General features: G+C 41.6%; 1 protein-coding gene across 11 annotated transcripts in view; it reads right to left on the bottom strand.

Moving 5' to 3' along the window:
• LOC109424340 (collagen alpha-1(XVIII) chain) overlaps positions 1-21,142 on the bottom strand; it is a 1,002,865-nt gene that overhangs the window by 649,644 nt on the left and 332,079 nt on the right. For all 11 annotated transcript variants that reach the window (XM_062854154.1, XM_062854161.1, XM_062854156.1 and 8 more), the window contains exons 3-4: positions 16,615-16,718; positions 7,535-8,076 (exon numbers count right to left, since the gene is read on the bottom strand). In XM_062854154.1, coding sequence (XP_062710138.1) covers positions 7,535-8,076; positions 16,615-16,718 — 646 coding nt within the window. The remainder of the gene's footprint in view (positions 1-7,534; positions 8,077-16,614; positions 16,719-21,142) is intronic.

The raw sequence follows: 21,142 nt of genomic DNA, 5'->3' as shown, positions 1-21,142 counted from the left end.
GAAGACAGAGAAGACAGAGAAGACAGAGAAGACAGAGAAGACAGAGAAGACAGAGAAGACAGAGAAGACAGAGAAGACAGAGAAGACAGAGAAGACAGAGAAGACAGAGAAGACAGAGAAGACAGAGAAGACAGAGAAGACAGAGAAGACAGAGAAGACAGAGAAGACAGAGAAGACAGAGAAGACAGAGAAGACAGAGAAGACAGAGAAGACAGAGAAGACAGAGAAGACAGAGAAGACAGAGAAGACAGAGAAGACAGAGAAGACAGAGAAGACAGAGAAGACAGAGAAGACAGAGAAGACAGAGAAGACAGAGAAGACAGAGAAGACAGAGAAGACAGAGAAGACAGAGAAGACAGAGAAGACAGAGACGACAGTGACGACAGAGACGACAGAGACGACAGAGAAGACAGAGAAGACAGAGAAGACAGAGACGACAGAGACGACAGAGAAGACTAGAACACAGTCTAGCCTTCGAGTCTTCTAGTCCTCTAGTCTTCTAGTCTTGTAGTCTTCTAGTCTTTTAGTCTTCTAGTGTTCTAGTCTTCTAGTCTCCTAGTCTTCTAGTCTTCTAGTCTTCTAGTCTTCTAATCTCCTGGTACTCTAGTCCTATAGTTTTCTAGTCTTCTTGTTTTCTAGTCTTCTAGTGTTCTAGTTTTCTAGTCTTCTAGTCTTTTAATCTTCTAGTCTTCTAGTCTTCTAGTCTTCAAGTCTTCTAGTTTTCTAGTCTTCTAGTCTTCTAATCTTCTAGTCTGCTAGTCGTCTGGTCTTTTAGTCTTTTAGTCTTTTAGTCTTCTAGTCTTCTAGTCTTCTAGTTTTCTAGTCTTCTAGTCTTCTAGTCTTCTAGCGTCCTCTTTTTCTAGTCTTCTATTCTTCCAGTCTAATAGTCTTCCAGTCTTCCAGTCTTCTAGTCTTCTTGTCTTCTAGTCTTCTAGTCTTCTAGTCTTCTAGTTTTCTAGTCTTCTAGTCTTCTAGCGGCCTCTTTATCTAATCTTCTATTCTTCCAGTCTTCTAGTCTTCCAGTCTTCCAGTCTTCCAGTATTCTAGTCTTCTAGTCTTCTAGTCTTCTAGTCTTCTAGTCTTCTAGTCTTCTAGTGTCCTCTTTTTCTAGTCTTCTATTCTTCCAGTCTTCTAGTCGTCTAGTCTTCTAGTCTTCCAGTCTTCTAGTCTTCCAGTCTTCCAGTCTTCTAGTCTTCTAGTCTTCTAGTCTTCTAGTCTTCTGGTCTTCTGGTCTTCTAGTCTTTTAGTCTTCTAGTCTTCTAGTCTTCTAGTATTCTAGTGTCCTCTTTTTCTAGTCTTCTATTCTTCCAGTCTTCTTGTCTTCCAGTCTTCTTGTCTTACAGTCTTTCAGTCTTCTAGTCTTCTAGTCTTCTAGTCTTCTAGTCTTCTAGTCTTCTAGTCTTCTAGTCTTCTTGTCTTCTAGTCTTCTAGTATTCTAGTGTCCTCTTTTTCTAGTCTTCTATTCTTCCAGTCTTCTTGTCTTCCAGTCTTCTTGTCTTACAGTCTTTCAGTCTTCTAGTCTTCTAGTCTTCTAGTCTTCTAATTTTCTAGTCTTCCAGTTTTCTAGTCTTCTAGTGTTTTCTTTTTCTTGTCTTCTATTCTTCCAGTCTTCTAGTCTTCCAGTCTTCCAGTCTTCTAGTCTTCTAGTCTTCTGGTCTTCTAGTCTTCTGGTCTTCTAGTCTTCTAGTCCTCTAGTCATCCAGTCTTCTAGTCTTCTAGTATTCTAGTCTTCTAGTCTTCTAGTCTTCTAGTCTTCTAGTCTTCTAGTCTTCTAGTCTTCTAGACTTCTAGTCTTCTAGTTTTCTAGTTTTCTAGTCTTCTAGTCTTCTAGTTTTCTTGAGTAGTGTGCGGTAGTTCGGCAGCAGCAAAGTTTCGCGCGCTCGCTCTGCTAGATTTTTGCGATTTTATTTTTCTCTTCTCTCTGCGGGGCTCCGACGACGGGACGCCAAGCAGTCAGTAGTGTGCGGTAGTTCGGCAGCAGCAAAGTTTCGCGCGCTTGCTCTGCTAGATTTTTGCGATTTTATTTTTCTCTTCTCTCTGCGGGGCTCCGACGACGGGACGCAAAGCAGTCAGTAGTGTGCGGTAGTTCGGCATCAGCAAAGTTTCGCGCGCTCGCTTTGCTAGATTTTTGCGATTTTATTTTTCTCTTCTCTCTGCGGGGCTCCGACGACGGGACGCCAAGCAGTCAGTAGTGTGCGGTAGTTCGGCAGCAGCAAAGTTTCGCGCGCTCGTGTGATGGGATTTCGTCCGGGTGCCGGTGTCGCGTGCTTTTGCTTCGGTCGTTCGATTTTTCTTTTTCCCTATTCGGAAATGAGCATTTCGTTGTGTCGCGTCTTTTGTAGCAACACTGAACGATCACCTGACGTGGGTGATCAGTTGTTTGCTTCTCATATGAAGTGAACAATAGTGCGTCAGCTTGCATGTTCGGTCGTGTCATTTACAGTTAAATATTGGCGACTAGCTTCCGCGGTTCGATTCGAAATATTAAGTGACCACCTGATGTGGGTGATCGATTGTTTGCTTTCCGAGTGAAGCGAATAATAGCGTGTTAGATTGCATATTTTGTCGCGTCGTTTGCAGTAAATATTAAGCGACCACCTGATGCGGGTGGTCGATTGTTTGCTTTCCGCGTAAAGCTAACAATAGCGCGGCAACCAGCATGACACGAAGGTCATATTACTTATCAAAGTGAATCCAGACCCAACGATACCTTTCCTACTAACAAACACTCCTTCCTGCAGCCTTTGGTGGAGTCGCAGCGGTAAACGCGGGCCTTCACTTAACAAAGGTTGTTACTAATATTCCTTCCCTCTTCCAACCTGACTGCAAGGACGTGGCCGGCGCCGTTATTGTACCGTTAAAGAGAGTCTCTCAAGCGTGCACAGTGAGAATATTGACCACTCCCAGTCAATTATTCAGTTGATTCATTGTGCAACTGTCATTGGTTCGGGTCAATCACGGAATAGCAACCATAGATGTGTGCAGTCAGTCTAAGCTAAGCTAAGCTAAGCTAAGCTAAGCTAAGCTAAGCTAAGCTTCTAGTCTTCTAGTTTTCTAGTTTTCTAGTCTTCTAGTCTTCCAGTCTTCTAGTGTCCTCTATTTCTTGTCTTCTATTCTTCCAGTCTTCTAGTCTTCCAGTTTTCTAGTCTTCTAGTCTTCTAGTCTTCAAGTCTTCTAGTCTTCTAGTCTTCCAGTCTTCTAGTCTTCTAGTCTTCTTGTCTTCTAGTCTTCTAGTTTGCTAGTCTTCTAGTCTTCTAGTCTTCTAGTATCCTCTTTTTCTAGTCTTCTATTCTTTCAGTCTTTTTTGTCTTACAGTCTTCATTTCTTCCAGTCTTCAAGTCTTCCAGTCTTCTAGCCTTCTAGACTTCTAGTCTTCTAGTCTTCTAGTCTTCTAGTCTTCTAGTCTGCTAGTCTTCTAGTCTTCTAGTCTTCTAGTCTTCTAGTCTTCTAGTCTTCTAGTCTTCAAGTCTTCTAGTCTTCTAGTCTTCCAGTCTTCTAGTCTTCTAGTCTTCTTGTCTTCTAGTCTTCTAGTTTGCTAGTCTTCTAGTCTTCTAGTCTTCTAGTATCCTCTTTTTCTAGTCTTCTATTCTTTCAGTCTTTTTTGTCTTACAGTCTTCATTTCTTCCAGTCTTCAAGTCTTCCAGTCTTCTAGCCTTCTAGACTTCTAGTCTTCTAGTCTTCTAGTCTTCTAGTCTTCTAGTCTGCTAGTCTTCTAGTCTTCTAGTCTTCTAGTCTTCTAGTCTTCTAGTCTTCTAGTCTTCAAGTCTTCTAGTCTTCTAGTCTTCCAGTCTTCTAGTCTTCTAGTCTTCTTGTCTTCTAGTCTTCTAGTTTGCTAGTCTTCTAGTCTTCTAGTCTTCTAGTATCCTCTTTTTCTAGTCTTCTATTCTTTCAGTCTTTTTTGTCTTACAGTCTTCATTTCTTCCAGTCTTCAAGTCTTCCAGTCTTCTAGCCTTCTAGACTTCTAGTCTTCTAGTCTTCTAGTCTTCTAGTCTTCTAGTCTGCTAGTCTTCTAGTCTTCTAGTCTTCTAGTCTTCCAGTCTTCTAGTCTTCTAGTCTTCTAGTCTTCTAGTCTTCCAGTCTTCCAGTCTTCTAGTCTTCAAGTCTTCTAGTCTTCTAGTCTTCTAGTCTTCTAGTCTTCTATTCTTCTAGTCTGCTAGTCTTCTAGTCTGCTAGTCTTCTAGTCTTCTAGTCTTCTAGTCTTCTAGTCTTCTAGTCTTCTAGTCTTCTAGTCTTCTAGTCTTCTAGTCTTCTAGTCTTCTAGTCTTCTAGTCTCCTAGTCTTCTAGTCTTCTAGTCTTCTAGTCTTCTAGTCTTCTAGTCTTCTAGTCTTCTAGTCTTCTAGTCTTCTAGTCTTCTAGTCTTCTAGTCTTCTAGTCTTCTAGTCTTCTAGTCTTCTAGTCTTCTAGTTTTCTAGTCATCTAGTCTTCTTGTTTTCTAGTCTTCTTGTTTTTCAGTTTTCTAGTCTTCTAGTCTTCTAGTGTCCTCTTTTTCTTGTCTTCTATTCTTCCAGTCGTCTTCCAGTCTTCCAGTCTTTTAGTCTTCTAGACTTCTAGTCTTCTAGTCTTTTTGTCTTCTAGTCTTTTTGTCTTCTAGTCTTCTAGTCTTCTAGTCTTTTAGTATTTTAGTCTTCTAGTTTTCAAGTCTTCTAGTCTTCTAGCCTTCTAGTCTTCTAGTCTTCTAGTCTTCTAGCCTTCTAGTCTTCTAGTCTTCTAGTCTTCTAGTCTTCTAGTCTTCTAGTCTTCTAGTCTTCTAGTCTTCTAGTGTTCTAATTTTCCAGTCTTCGGGTCATCTAGTCTTCGAGTCTTCTAGTCTTCTAGTCTTCTAGCCTTCTAGTCTTCTAGTCTTCTAGTATTCTAGTTTTCTTGTCTTCAAGTCTTCTATTTTTCTTTCTAGTCTTCTAGTATTCTAGTCTTCTAGTTTTCTGGTCATCTAGTCTTCCAGTCTTCTAGTCTTCTGGTCTTCTCATCTTCTAATCTTCAAGTATTCTCGTCTTCTAGTCTTCTAGTCTAGTAGTTTTCTAGTCTAATAGTCTAATTGTCTTCTAATCTTCTAGTTTTCTAGTCTTTTAGTCTTTTGGACTAGTTTAAGGTGGTCTTTATGAAGGCTGAAGATGCTTTGTATGAAGATTTAGGTTACTAACACAAAGTTTTCCTCACAAATAAAACATTTGAAATGTCCTCCTGATACTACACAACATTAACCTTCCAGGACGCGCGCCATCAAGCAACCGAAGCTGCACCGCGCACGCGCTGTACACGACGAGCGAAGTTTTTTGATAGTGTTGTACTTTTTACAACAGCGCGCGTGCTGAAGGGTTAAAATGTTTTTGCAATCTACTCTAGAAAACTTTCAACCAGCTTTCTTCCATGGTACTCGAGTTTTCGCATCTCTTTTTTATGCGTTTAACTCTATTTTTTTTTTTGCTATCAAAAGTGACCAGTCGCTAATGGGTTCTGCCACCCGCAGTTGGACCCCACTTTAAACGGCTGTTTGTTCTTAGCAAAAACCTGTTGGCTGCTGTTTTTTTTTCCCGTGCCCCATGCCCGGGAGGAAAAACTTTTTCCTCTATGATTGCCTCCGGAGCCGAGGTTGCAAATTTTCCATCTGACCAAGCGACAGCCTAATGGGTTTGGCTTGGTGGGCGGGATTGTTCGCTGCCTGAATCAGATGGATAGTTGGCCGCAAAATGTGTACAAGTTGACAGTTATTTTTCGTTTCTTAAAATTTTGAGAAGATGATCTGAATCTGGTCATAGATAGGTGATAGATAAATTATAACACAGTTGTGGTAGAAGTTCTGAATTCCGGATTCATCAAAAGTTCTAGTTATAATTTGAAATAGAAATGTGTCATTATCGACTCAATTAGAAGTCTCATGACCTAAGTCAATTAAAATCACCACGTGCTTCCAACTGAAGAAGTATCCCGCGGATTTAACTGCCACCACCAAGAGACTCATTAGTTAGGATGCACCATTCTGCACCCTCACCTCAACTTGTGTATGACCCACTTTGACGACGCTCGCGAATCTCAACTCTGAACTTCTCGCTCGCTTTCCGCTTTGAAGTTGGGTCAACTTCACCGTCCAGACTGGGTCCAGCACCGCCATCAAGCAGTTGCCGGTATCTAGGTATGTAGTTGTCTACGACGCGCAGCGAAAACAGTCTTATAAAGTGAAATAGTTCTCGTTAAGTTTGATGCCTCCCCGGAGAAATGTTGCATCGTTTGCAGTCATGGGTAACTAACTACAGAGTGACTAGGAATGTTTTGATGCTATGAGTTAAATGTAGTTGACATGGAAACTACATTCACTAAACAAAGCTGCTTCAGTTTATATAAATGCAAGAAAATGAAATGAAGAAATTTTTTTCAGCACCATTCGTACATCCAACGAGGCTTGTTGGGTGAGATTCTACCGAAGACGGCTAATAACAAGACAGCCAGCTCCCACCCTGTCGCAGGCGACATGGTTGGAACGCCCTCAACGATTCACAGGAACATTATAACATGATTGTGTGCGTGTACATGCTAATACGTACACGTAAATTGTAGCATCGCACGCACACTCATTCATGATGTTGTTCCCTGAAGTCGTTCGTGGCGCTAGTGTGCTTGTAGCTCCCAAAGTATATGGAGCAAGAGGGTAGATGTCTGTCTTGTTATTAGCCGTCTTCGATTCTACTAAACTATCATATTCCCACCCTATTCTTACGATCACACATATCAGGCCAAACATGTCTAAAGGTCCTATCTGCAGTAGAGAGCCTCTCTTTGGTTTCCCTCTCTTTCGTTAATATCTCAGCTATTTATTTGTATTATGATTGTCTCCTTGCATTGCACGATGTTCAAAACAATCGTCTTTTGATTTGTACTGCAAAAATATTTGATAGGTGTACCATTACATTGCAATAATTGAAACAGAAAGTGAACAAAGAGAGCCTCTCAAATGCAGATAGGACCTATTGAAATGTTTGGCCTGATATCACATACCCGTTGCCATCAGCAATGTAGCCATGTGTGATATGACGACATCACTAGCATAACTAAACCCCCCACAAACCTCAACAACTTTATCCGCGTTTTGGCGTTGTTACATCTAGGTACGAGATGTTATCGAGATCATTATCGTAAGGGTCCCCACACAGACACATACTTTCCTGTTTCTACACCGACCCAACAGCAGCTTAATAGTGCGTTTACTGCGTCAACCATGTTTCCCCCCTGCAGCTAATGTGGTTGAAACTTTCCTGCGACAGAGCGCGGATGTGATAGTTAACAGTTCATACATAGTAGCGCACAAACTTCCCCGTCCCATTTGCATAAACCGTTTGCTGTCATTGTTACTGGCTGCGTTCGTATGATACCGGCGAGTTGCTCGCCTCACTAGTCAACCCTTAAATTAACTGCCACGACGCAAGTGTTTCGGAAGAATTTCTCCCTCCCGAGGGCTCAGCTTCTTTCTTTCAGCAGGTTTGGTTTGAACGTTGTCTCCACGAAAAAATTGAATCAAAGAAAAGAATCTCCAAAGGCACCTACCTCGAAATTCCGCTTCAGAATCGGGCCCGCTTGGGCTATGTACAGTGTGGAGGCCCCATCGAAGGTCAACGATCGGGGTTCCTTCTTGACCTGCACGGTCTCCGTTTCGACACAATTGTTATAAAACACTACCTGGTTGTTGAGCACCTTAAAAATCAACTTGATCCACGATTTGGTGTAGGGAATTTGAAACGACACCAACGGTTGACTGACCCGTTCCACGTTGGCGTCCGTGTAGATCAGTGTGATGTTCCACTGATCGGTGGCGGAAATTGGCTCCAGCAGCAGCCCCAACTGCACAACCGTATCCAGTGGGTTGACCACGCTGAACACGTAGCCACCGGAGCGGGAGCCGGGCCGAACCGTAGCGATGATGGTGAACTCGGTCAGCTTCTCCGGCAGGATGGTCCTGTAGGGGGATTTGATGTCCGCATGTGGTGCCACGCCGAACGCCGGGAACCCGTCCGAGCCGTCCACGAACGTGATGCCATCCTCCGGGGGGATTTTGATCGCCAACAGCAGGTCGAACTCCGCGAAGACATCTGTGACGGATGAAGAGAGAGTATTTTTTATTATTATTGAGGTTTTCAACCCTTGGGTAAAGAGAGGAAAAAGAGAAAGGTTGAGTGGGTGTGTGAAATGATCGCTTTACAGTGCAGCTTTTCAGATGTGTGGAGATCGCACAAAAGAGATGTGAGCAGCGTAAGCTTTAGCAATGCGCTGTGCATGCTGCATACTTGAAGGCGGAGAAAATATTGTCTTCTTAATACGATTCATAGTACCTCTAGAGTGAATGGAAAAGTTTCAGGTGCAATTTTGCATGGAGACGCATGGTGGTTTAGTCCTGTTTTTTCCTAAGCAATTCGTTTTGGCGAACAATATACATTGCCCTTCTCTATCTTCTCTGCCTTCTCTGTTCTGCTTTCTCTGTCTTATCTAGTAGACTCTGGTAGAATTGCCAGACTGAATTATTTGTATCTCTATAGACTGAAAGACTGGAAGATTTGATGACTAAAAGACTAGAAGACTAAAAGACCAAAGACTAGAAGACAAGAAGACTAAAATACCAGAAAAGTAGAGGAATAGAAGACTAGAAGACAAGAAAACTAGAAGATTACTAGAAGACTACTAGAAGACTAGAAGACTAGAAGACTAGAAGACTAGAAGATTAGAAGACTAGAAGACTAGAAGACTAGAAGACTAGAAGACTAGAAGACTAGAAGACTAGAAGACTAGAAGACTAGAAGACTAGAAGACTAGAAGACTAGAAGACAAGAAGACTAGAAGACTAGAAGACTAGGAGACTAGGAGACTAGAAGACTAGAAGACTAGAAGACTAGAAGACTAGAAGACTAGAAGACTAGATGACTAGAAGACTAGAAGACTAGAAGACTAGAAGACTAGTAGACTAGAAGACTAGAAGACTAGAAGACTAGAAGACTAGAAGATTAGAAGACTAGAAGACTAGAAGACTAGAAGACTAGAAGACTAGAAGACTAGAAGACTAGAAGACTAGAAGACTAGAAGACTAGAAGACTAGAAGACTAGAAGACTAGAAGACTAGAAGACTAGAAGACTAGAAGACTAGAAGACTAGAAGACTAGAAGACTAGAAGACTAGAAGACTAGAAGACTAGAAGACTAGAAGACTAGAAGACTAGAAGACTAGAAGACTAGAAGACTAGAAGACTAGAAGACTAGAAGACTAGAAGACTAGAAGACTAGAAGACTAGAAGACTAGAAGACTAAAAGACAAGAAGACTAGAAGACTAGAAGACTAGAAGACTAGAAGACTAGAAGACTAGAAGACTAGAAGACTAGAAGACTAGAAGACTAGAAGACTAGAAGATTAGAAGACTAGAAGACTAGAAGACTAGAAGACTAGAAGACTAGAAGACTAGAAGACTAGAAGACTAGAAGACTAGAAGACTAGAAGACTAGAAGACTAGAAGACTAGAAGACTAGAAGACTAGAAGACTAGAAGACTAGAAGACTAGAAGACTAGAAGACTAGAAGACTAGAAGACTAGAAGACTAGAAGACTAGAAGACTAGAAGACTAGAAGACTAGAAGACTAGAAGACTAGAAGACTAGAAGACTAGAAGACTAGAAGACTAGAAGACTAGAAGACTAGAAGACTAGAAGACTAGAAGACTAGAAGGCTAGAAGACTAGAAGACTAGAAGACTAGAAGACTAGAAGACTAGAAGACTAGAAGACTAGAAGACTAGAAGACTAGAAGACTAGAAGACTAGAAGACTGGAAGACTAGAAGACTAGAAGACAAGAAGACTAGAAGACTAGAAGACTAGGAGACTAGGAGACTAGAAGACTAGAAGACTAGAAGACTAGAAGACTAGAAGACTAGATGACTAGAAGACTAGAAGACTAGAAGACTAGAAGACTAGTAGACTAGAAGACTAGAAGACTAGAAGACTAGAAGACTAGAAGATTAGAAGATTAGAAGACTAGAAGACTAGAAGACTAGAAGACTAGAAGACTAGAAGACTAGAAGACTAGAAGACTAGAAGACTAGAAGACTAGAAGACTAGAAGACTAGAAGACTAGAAGACTAGAAGACTAGAAGACTAGAAGACTAGAAGACTAGAAGACTAGAAGACTAGAAGACTAGAAGACTAGAAGACTAGAAGACAAGAAGACTAGAAGACTAGAAGACTAGGAGACTAGGAGACTAGAAGACTAGAAGACTAGAAGACTAGAAGACTAGAAGACTAGATGACTAGAAGACTAGAAGACTAGAAGACTAGAAGACTAGTAGACTAGAAGACTAGAAGACTAGAAGACTAGAAGACTAGAAGACTAGAAGATTAGAAGACTAGAAGACTAGAAGACTAGAAGACTAGAAGACTAGAAGACTAGAAGACTAGAAGACTAGAAGACTAGAAGACTAGAAGACTAGAAGACTAGAAGACTAGAAGACTAGAAGACTAGAAGACTAGAAGACTAGAAGACTAGAAGACTAGAAGACTAGAAGACTAGAAGACTAGAAGACTAGAAGACTAGAAGACTAGAAGACAAGAAGACTAGAAGACTAGAAGACTAGAAGACTAGAAGACTAGAAGACTAGAAGACTAGAAGACTAGAAGACTAGAAGACTAGAAGACTAGAAGACTAGAAGATTAGAATACTAGAAGACTAGAAGACTAGAAGACTAGAAGACTAGAAGACTAGAAGACTAGAAGACTAGAAGACTAGAAGACTAGAAGACTAGAAGACTAGAAGACTAGAAGACTAGAAGACTAGAAGACTAGAAGACTAGAAGACTAGAAGACTAGAAGACTAGAAGACTAGAAGACTAGAAGACTAGAAGACTAGAAGACTAGAAGACTAGAAGACTAGAAGACTAGAAGACTAGAAGACTAGAAGACTAGAAGACTAGAAGACTAGAAGACTAGAAGACTAGAAGACTAGAAGACTAGAAGACTAGAAGACTAGAAGACTAGAAGACTAGAAGACTAGAAGACTAGAAGACTAGAAGACTAGAAGACTAGAAGACTAGAAGACTAGAAGACTAGAAGACTAGAAGACTAGAAGACTAGAAGACTAGAAGACTAGAAGACTAGAAGACTAGAAGACTAGAAGACTAGAAGACTAGAAGACTAGAAGACTAGAAGACTAGAAGACTAGAAGACTAGAAGACTAGAAGACTAGAAGACTAGAAGACTAGAAGACTAGAAGACTAGAAGACTAGAAGACTAGAAGACTAGAAGACTAGAAGACTAGAAGACTAGAAGACTAGAAGACTAGAAGACTAGAAGACTAGAAGACTAGAAGACTAGAAGACTAGAAGACTAGAAGACTAGAAGACTAGAAGACTAGAAGACTAAAAGACTAGAAGACTAGAAGACTAGAAGACTAGAAGACTAGAAGACTAGAAGACTAGAAGACTAGAAGACTAGAAGACTAGAAGACTAGAAGACTAGAAGACTAGAAGACTAGAAGACTAGAAGACTGGAAGACTAGAAGACTAGAAGACTAGAAGACTAGAAGACTAGAAGACTAGAAGACTAGAAGACAAGAAGACTAGAAGACTAGAAGACTAGAAGACTAGAAGACTAGAAGACTAGAAGACTAGAAGACTAGAAGACTAGAAGACTAGAAGACTAGAAGACTAGAAGACTAGAAGACTAGAAGACTAGAAGACTAGAATACTAGAAGACTAGAAGGCTAGAAAACTGGAAGACTAGAAGACTAGAGACTAGGAGACTAGAAGACTAGAAGTCTTAAAGAATACATAGAAGACTAGAAGACTTGAATTCCTGAAGACTGAAATATGTCTCTTCACTGTCTCCTCTGTGTCCACTGTTTTCTCTGTCTTCTCTGTCTTCTCTGTCTTCTCTGTCTTCTCTATCTTCTCTGTCTTCTCTGTCTTCTCTGTCTTCTCTGTCTTCTCTGTCTTCTCTGTCTTCTCTGTCTTCTCTGTCTTCTCTGTCTTCTCTGTCTTCTCTGTCTTCTCTGTCTTCTCTGTCTTCTCTGTCTTCTCTGTCTTCTCTGTCTTCTCTGTCTCCTCTGCCTTCTCTATCTTCTCTGGCTTCTCTGTCTTCTCTGTCTTCTCTGTCTTCTCTGTCTTCTCTGTTTTCTCTGTCTTCTCTGTCTTCTCTGTCTTCTCTGCCCAAGTAACACACTTGTCACAGAAGAGTAACGGCGGCGCAGGTTTTTGTTGCGCAGAGGTTACTGTGTCTCAATTCTAACAAATAAATACTATCTTGCTAGAATTAAGGCACAGTGACTTCTGCGCAACAAAAACCTGTGCCGCCGTGACTCTTCTGTGACAAGCGTGTTACTTGGGTGTCTTCTCTGTCTTCTCTGTCTTCTCTGTCTTCTCTGTCTTCTCTGTCTTCTCTGTCTTCTCTGTCTTCTCTGTCTTCTCTGTCTTCTCTGTCTTCTCTGTCTTCTCTGTCTTCTCTGTCTTCTCTGTCTTCTCTGTCTTCTCTGTCTTCTCTGTCTTCTCTGTCTTCTCTGTCTTCTCTGTCTTCTCTGTCTTCTCTGTCTTCTCTGTCTTCTCTGTCTTCTCTGTCTTCTCTGTCTTCTCTGTCTTCTCTGTCTTCTCTGTCTTCTCTGTCTTCTCTGTCTTCTCTGTCTTCTCTGTCTTCTCTGTCTTCTCTGTCTTCTCTGTCTTCTCTGTCTTCTCTGTCTTCTCTGTCTTCTCTGTCTTCTCTGTCTTCTCTGTCTTCTCTGTCTTCTCTGTCTTCTCTGTCTTCTCTGTCTTCTCTGTCTTCTCTGTCTTCTCTGTCTTCTCTGTCTTCTCTGTCTTCTCTGTCTTCTCTGTCTTCTCTGTCTTCTCTGTCTTCTCTGTCTTCTCTGTCTTCTCTGTCTTCTCTGTCTTCTCTGTCTTCTCTGTCTTCTCTGTCTTCTCTGTCTTCTCTGTCTTCTCTGTCTTCTCTGTCTTCTCTGTCTTCTCTGTCTTCTCTGTCTTCTCTGTCTTCTCTGTCTTCTCTGTCTTCTCTGTCTTCTCTGTCTTCTCTGTCTTCTCTGTCTTCTCTGTCTTCTCTGTCTTCTCTGTCTTCTCTGTCTTCTCTGTCTTCTCTGTCTTCTCTGTCTTCTCTGTCTTCTCTGTCTTCTCTGTCTTCTCTGTCTTCTCTGTCTTCTCTGTCTTCTCTGTCTTCTCTGTCTTCTCTGTCTTCTCTGTCTTCTCTGTCTTCTCTGTCTTCTCTGTCTTCTCTGTCTTCTCTGTCTTCTCTGTCTTCTCTGTCTTCTCTGTCTTCTCTGTCTCCTCTGCCTTCTCTATCTTCTCTGTCTTCTCTGTCTTCTCTGTCTTCTCTGTCTTCTCTGTCTTCTCTGTCTTCTCTGTCTTCTCTGTCTCCTCTGTCTCCTCTGTCTCCTCTGTCTCCTCTGTCTTCTCTGTCTTCTCTGTCTTCTCTGTCTTCTCTGTCTTCTCTGTCTTCTCTGTCTTCTCTGTCTTCTCTGTCTTCTCTGTCTTCTCTGTCTTCTCTGTCTTCTCTGTCTTCTCTGTCTTCTCTGTCTTCTCTGTCTTCTCTGTCTTCTCTGTCTTCTCTGTCTTCTCTGTCTTCTCTGTCTTCTCTGTCTTCTCTGTCTTCTCTGTCTTCTCTGTCTTCTCTGTCTTCTCTGTCTTCTCTGTCTTCTCTGTCTTCTCTGTCTTCTCTGTCTTCTCTGTCTTCTCTGTCTTCTCTGTCTTCTCTGTCTTCTCTGTCTTCTCTGTCTTCTCTGTCTTCTCTGTCTTCTCTGTCTTCTCTGTCTTCTCTGTCTTCTCTGTCTTCTCTGTCTTCTCTGTCTTCTCTGTCTTCTCTGTCTTCTCTGTCTTCTCTGTCTTCTCTGTCTTCTCTGTCTTCTCTGTCTTCTCTGTCTTCTCTGTCTTCTCTGTCTTCTCTGTCTTCTCTGTCTTCTCTGTCTTCTCTGTCTTCTCTGTCTTCTCTGTCTTCTCTGTCTTCTCTGTCTTCTCTGTCTTCTCTGCCCAAGCAACACACATGTTATAATAGAGTTACGACAGCGCAAGTTTTGGTTGTATAAAAGTTTATTTTACGTAATTCTAACATTGTGTTGAAATAACGTAAAATAAACTTCTATACAACCAAAACTTGCGCTGTCGTAACTTTTATATAACATGTGTGTTACTTGGGTGTCTTCTCTGTCTTCTCTGTCTTCTCTGTCTTCTCTGTCTTCTTTGTCTTCTCTGTCTTCTCTGTCTTCTCTGTCTTCTCTGTCTTCTCTGTCTTCTCTGTCTTCTCTGTCTTCTCTGTTTTCTCTGTCTTCTCTGTCTTCTCTGTCTTCTTTGTCTTCTTTGCCGTCTCTGTCTTCTCTGTCTACTGTGTCTTCTCTGTCTCCTCTGTTTTCTCAGTCTTCTCTGAGTTCTCTATCTTCTCAGTCTTCTCTGTCTTCTCTGTCTTCTCTGTCTCCTCTGTTTTCTCAGTCTTCTCTGAGTTCTCTATCTTCGATGTCTTATGTGTTCTCTCTGTTCTTTGTGTTCTCTGTGGTATTCGTGTTCTTTGTGTTCTCTGTGTCCTCTGTGTTTCCTTTGTTCTCTGTGTTCTCTGCGATTTCCATGTTCTTTGTGCATTCTGTTTAATCTGAGTTCCCTGTGTTCTCTGTTTTCTTTGTGTTCTCTGTGTTCTCTGTGTTCCCTGTGTTCCCTGTGTTCTCTGTTTTTTTTTGTTTTCTATGTGTTCTCTGTGTTCACTGTGTTCTCTGTGTCCTCTGTGTTCTCTGTGTTCTCTGTGTTATCTGTATTTTCTGTATTCTCTGTATTCTCTGTGTTCACTGTGTTCTTTGTCTTCTCTATGTTCTCTGTGTTCTCTGTTTTCTCTGTGTTCTCTTTGTTCTCTGTATTCTCTGTGTTCTTTGTGTTCTCTGTGTTCTCTGTGTTCACTGCCTTCTTTATCTTCCCTGTCTTCTCTGTCATCTTTGTATCCTCTGTGTTCTCTGTCTTCTCTGTATTTTTTGCCTTCTCTGTCTTTTCTGTCTTTTATGTCATCTCTGTCTTCTGCTTCTTTTGTGGCTTTTCTATCTTCCCTCCATTTTTTCTCTTTTATGGCTTCCCTATCTTCTTTGTCTTCTCAGTCTTCTCTGTATTTTTAGATACTGTGGTAGAGGCAGTTTACTCTGCAACTTCGTCGTACTTCGTTGATGGTTCCGATGCGATGTATCATACCTGTTGGTTTGTATGAATTTTAACCCTCGAGCAGTCGCGTCTTTGACTACCTGTAGCGACGCCGCGCTCACACTGTATACCACATGCGTGCATTTTTTATGGTGCGTGTACTCAGTACACGACGCGACCACTCCCGGGTTGAAATGCAAGTTTCATACTTTCCACAAAATCATTCAATGCACTGAATTCAAAACGTCCTCATAGAGTCAAAGTATCGTTTTTCTCAAGAGTGTTGCCTCGTTAGGAGCCTTGCGTTCGAGTTTCCACATAAACATATGCAAAGTGGCATTTCCTTTTCCCTTGTGCCAGCGGTGGTGGATATGGTTCCGATGTGGCTCGCAATCACAAAACTTTCCACATGCTTCGGAGAAGTGTATTTCAAGAGCTAGAACTCAGACTGCACACAACTTCAACTAGCAGACAGCCAGTGGCGTCAAAGTAACAGATTGTTGCAAAACGAACAAAAAGTTTTGTTCGGTTGGTTGCCACTCGGTAATGGCTTTTTCCTGCTTATCAACCAACCGGCAAAACTCACTGATCAAAAGCCTGTCTTCAAGCAGGCGTGAGTGATTCCTGTGTTCTTGATTTTCTAAAGCGCAAAATTCACTCCATCTTCGTGTAGTCACACATGCTCGCTTCAATTTCCACACTGTTGCATTTTTAATTTGCTAATAGCAGCGCTTAATTGTCACTTCCTAGACAGCAGCCGACTGTCATAGTCGTCGGGCGGCGACAAAGTCATCGTCAATGTTGGTACAAGTATCGCGCTAATCCCAATGTAAAGCATCATTAGAGATTCCCTTTCTCCTCAATAACGATGGATGCGGACAATTCTGCTGCATCGAGAGACGACGAGGCGCCCACGGCTTACTCTCCCCACAAACATCATTCTTTTCACATTTCGCTTTGACTACTCTCGACAAACACCAGGAGCATGTCAGACGACGACGAACAAATGCACATCCGGTGAACAAGCACACATCTCGCAAGTAGGACTCTTGTACGATTATCTCACCATTCACCGATGCATTCAAACGCATTCACTTGCACTCCACCGGCATCTGACTTTTATTGCAACTTGTGCATCTGACGACGACGACATCATAGTCATCCACTGGCGATGGTAGTAACCCATTGTAGTAGCTCTCCGACTGGCATGATGATAGCCCTCACGACATGCAGAAGTGTTGGCGCCCACCACACCATATCATCGTATCCATCCACACAAGGTGCGATGGGAAAATTGAAACATTACCCCCACCGCATTCAGCCAGCACCCATCAATATGTGCTCGGATCAGATTGTCGTCGTCACATTCATGCAGAGTAGCAGAGAACTTTTCTTCCGATCGATTGGGTTCAGATGATTTGTGAAATGTATGTGTGGGGTGATTTTGACTTTTGCATTCAGTGCATACCTTTCCAGGATGATGGGTTGGGAATTTTGCATTCACTTACCTCTGATCCCCTGACCACCGAACAGAGCCAGCTCCGATGCCGCTACGGATGATGTTCGCACCTGTGTCAACAGTAACCACAGAAAGGGTATTCTTTGGAACCACCTGGATATGGGAAATCGAAAAAATGCGGAGATCAGTGTGGTGTTGTACAGAGAAATTGGGTGCTAGAAAAGTTTTAAAGTATTGTGGGAGAATAACTTTGGCTCAATGTTTGGAATATACAAAAGATTGTGGTGTACAATAAATAGTTTGCAAAGCTTCGTCAAATGTGAATGTTTTAGTTTGTGGTATAACCATATGACAAATAAGCATTCAATACTATTTTCTGTCTTGATGTTAAATTCACAAATTACACCGTTGAACACTAAATTTTGTTATGGAATAAGGAAAAAAGAACAGGGGTTTGGGACCCTAGAAGTGTCATAGTGAATGAACTTTTGAAAAATATTGGACCGGGCCTTCACATTTTATGACTGAAGTTTGTATGGAGAAGTTTTCAATTTTCATTTATTTAGTTCAACATCATATTCATGAAACATCTAAGGACCGAATGAGATGGTGAATTGCGAGGAAAAAACGTGGGGTGAGGTGGGCTTTGGGTTCAGGTTGGCTTTTTACTTCACAGAATTGTTACTTGTTCTGTGGCGGAGTTGGTTAACGCGCCCTGTCTAGCGAACTTGGGGAGACGTGGGTTCAAACCCCACCAGAACTACGTGGATTTTTTCACTATTTTTCCACTCAATATGTCCATTTTTCAACACATATTGTGCCTATGAACTTCAGGCATTACGTATGTCTATCATATTCATGATTACACTGAATCAACAGTTTGTCGCCATAATACTCGATTTGCACCTGCAGCTCTCCAACGTCGGTCACGCCCAACGCTCGCCAGATCACGCTCCACGCTATATCTAAACCAGTAGATTGTCAAAATTGAATGTACATCGGCTTTCTTTCCACCAAACATCAGTATTCAGGCTATATTTTCATTTGCAGAAGGTTTTAAAATATTCTATCGGTGAAAATTTTTCGATACATTTTGTACGGGAGGGAAATTGGCCGAAAATGGGAATTTCATGTAAATTTATATGAAACACAGCTAAAAAGATGAAAAAATCAAAATTTCCCCGATGAAATATTTTAGAATCTTCTGCAAATGAAAATATAGCTTGAATATTGATGTTTGGTAGAAAGAAACCCGATGTACATTCATTTTTTATAATCTGCTGGTTCAGACATAGCGTGCGCTCCACCTGGTCCGACCATCGTGCTCTCTGCGCTCCACGCCTTCTTGTACCAACCGGATGATTATCAAACACCAACTTTGCAGGGTTGTTGTCCAGCATTCTTGCAACATGCCCTGCCCACCGTATCCGTCCAGCTTTAACCACTTTCAGGATGTTGGGTTCACCGTAGAGTGCAGCGAGCTCGTGGTTCATCCTTCTCCGCCACACACCATTCTCCTGCAAGCCGCCTAAAATCGTTCTTAGCACGCGTCGCTCGAAAACTCCGGGTGCTTGTAGGTCCTCCTCGAGCATCGTCCATGTCTCGTGTCCGTAGAGACCCACCGGTCTTATTGTCGTCTTGTACATGGTACATTATTGACCGCAGTTTCTTCTGGAGCCCGTAGTAGGCCCGACTTCCGCTGATGATACGCCTCCAAATTTCACGGCTCACGTTGTTGTCAGCCGTCAGTAAGGATCCGAGGTAGACGAATTCCTACACCACCTCGAAAGTATCCCTGTCTATCGTAACACTACTACCCAGACGGATCCGGTCGTGTTCGGTTTCACTTACCAGCATGCACTTTGTTTTTGAGGCATTCACCACCAGTCCGACCTTTGCTGCTTCGCGTTTCAGGCGGGTGTACAGCTCTGCCACCGTTCCAAATGTTCTGACAATAATACCAATATCATCCGCAAACAGACAAATTGGTCGGATTTCGTGAAGATCGTACCCCGGCTGTTGAGCCCGGCTCGTCGCATAACACCTTCCAGGGCAATGTTGAATAGTAGGCAGGAAAGTCCATCACCTTGTCGTAGTCCCCGCCGAGATTCTAGTGAACTGGATGGTTCACCCGAAATCCTTCCGCTGTTCAACACACCGTTCATCGTTGCTCTTATCAGTCTGGTAAGCTTCCCGGGAAAGCTGTTCTCGTCCATGATTTCCCATAGCTCTGTGCGGTCGATACTGTCGTATGCCGTTTTGAAGTCGATGAACAGGTGGTGCGTTGGGACCTGGTACTCACGGCATTTCTGGAGGATTTGCCGTACGGTGAAGATCTGGTCCGTTGTCGATCGGCCGTCGATGAAACCGGCTTGGTAACTTCCCACGAACTCATGTACTTTAGGTGAAAGACGACGGAAGATGATCTGGGACAGCACTTTGTAGGCGGCATTTGAAATGGAGATCGCTAGAAAGTTCTCACACATTAACTTGTCGCCTTTCTTGTGGATGGGACAGATTATCCCTTCCTTCCACTCCTCCGGTAGCTGTTCGGTTTCCCAGATCTTGACCACTAATTGGTGCAGACAGGTGCTCAACTTCTCCGGGCCCATCTTGATGAGTTCTGCTGCGATACCGTTCTTACCAGCCGCTTTGTTGTTTATGAGCTGGTGGATCGCATCCTTAACTTCGTTCAGCGTGAGAGATGGTTCGTTCCGGTCCTCTGCTGCATCAACATTGTCATTTCCTCCGCTGCCTTGATCCCCTGTGCCTACTTTCTCTTCGCCATTCAGGTGCTCGTCGAAGTGCTGCTTCCACCTTTCGATCACCTCACGTTTGTCCGTCAAGAGGCTCCCGTCCTTATCCCTGCAGATTTCGGCTTGCGGCACGTAGCCTTTGCGGGATGCGTTGAGCTTCTGGTAGAACTTACGTGTTTCTTGTGAACGGCACAGCAGTTCCATTTCACTGCAATCCGCTTCTTCCAGGCGGCGCTTTTTCTCCCGGAAGAGACGGGTCTGATCAGAGATCCCAGATTGTTTTCATCAAAAATCTGTATCAATACAGATTTTTCTGTATCGCCGTATTTAAGGGTAAAGCAGGCACCGAGAGTACTAGATTTCAATAGAAACTAAAAAATATGTAAGGTACCCCGGGGTAAGTGAGAATTCGGGGCAAGTGAGACCTACAGCTATAATTTTCTTTATTTTTTAGTTTTAAGGCAAACATTCTTCATAGAAAACATAGGTATCACACCAACGGATACTTTGAATCCAAAAATTGCTATTGTTCTCACCATAAAGAGACCATATATGTTATTGTTGGTCATATGCAATTTTCAATTCACTAAGTGAGATTAACGTACTCTACTACATTCGTCGTTTAAAAATAAAATAACAAATAAAGTAAAACTTTTTCGGTTTCAGGATAACCTTTGGAGTGCTTGCAAATTATTTTAAGCGAAAAAGCTGTAGTTTATTTTCATTTATTACCTTTAGCTAACTGCTCTCACTTGCCCCAGTGCAATTCAGCATCTGGGGCAAGTGAGACCTATGAGAGTAAACAAACAGAACTTCATAGTTTGATCTCGCTTTCTTCAGCCTAAGTGGAAATTTACACAAAAGTGAAGTAAAAATCGGCGTGTTAAGTAAACAATCAATGAATTACACTTAATTACTTCTATTCTGATGATGAAGCTATTGTTTAAAATGGTAAAGTTTTGGGTAGAACCGAAATCATCTATTTTTCATATTTTTTTTCAAATTCTATTATTTTTTTCGTTTTTTGCTGCACAATGAGTTTTTCTGAATATTAAGGAACCGATCATAGAGTATGAAAAAATTGGAAAACGACTTATTCAAAGTTCACGATTTAAAAATCTTTATTTAATGATCGTAAAATTATGTTAGGGTAAACATAACATCTGTAAATCTTGAAAAATCTATTGGCGAGTTTCATAAACTACGTAATATGAAAAGCGAGTTTGGAAATCTTTCGGCATTTAACCTTAGGGCGCTTTTCGTATAAATAAAATCAATTTGTTTTGCACGAGCTGCTTGAGTTTAATATTATTTTTCTCAGTGATTCGTTATTATTATATGTGTTACGTAATTTATGCACGATACCACAAAACTTTTCCAACATAAATCGCTAAACATAGTTATTCGCATAATATATCTATAATATATGCTACATTACATATATGCAGCAACTTAAGCCATTTGTACAAAACATCCGAATAGGTCCCACTTGCCCCGTGATACGGTGTAAATGAAGATCTGCTCCACTTTTCATCATATGCATAATATACAGAATTTAAAAATTTTGAAACAGTTTCAATGCCCGTTAATAGGAAGAAATATACTAACAATGTCTTTCAGAACCATTGGAATTATAAAATTATTTATGTTTAGAATGTTTTGGCTTGACAAAACCAAACTAGCATTTTTTTAGGTCCCACTTGCCCCGGGGTACCTTACTATTTTTTGACGGTTTTTAATTTTCATGAGTTATTTTTTGTTTGAGAGGAAAATTATCAAGTTTTCATTAAATTTATTGAAAAAAAAACTTCAAATTTTATG

Source organism: Aedes albopictus, chromosome 2 (genome assembly GCF_035046485.1).
Source record: "Aedes albopictus strain Foshan chromosome 2, AalbF5, whole genome shotgun sequence".
In the NCBI taxonomy this organism is placed as follows: domain Eukaryota; kingdom Metazoa; phylum Arthropoda; class Insecta; order Diptera; family Culicidae; genus Aedes; species Aedes albopictus.
Note: the sequence above shows the minus strand (reverse complement) of the source record. Positions and strands in the feature narration are given on the sequence as shown.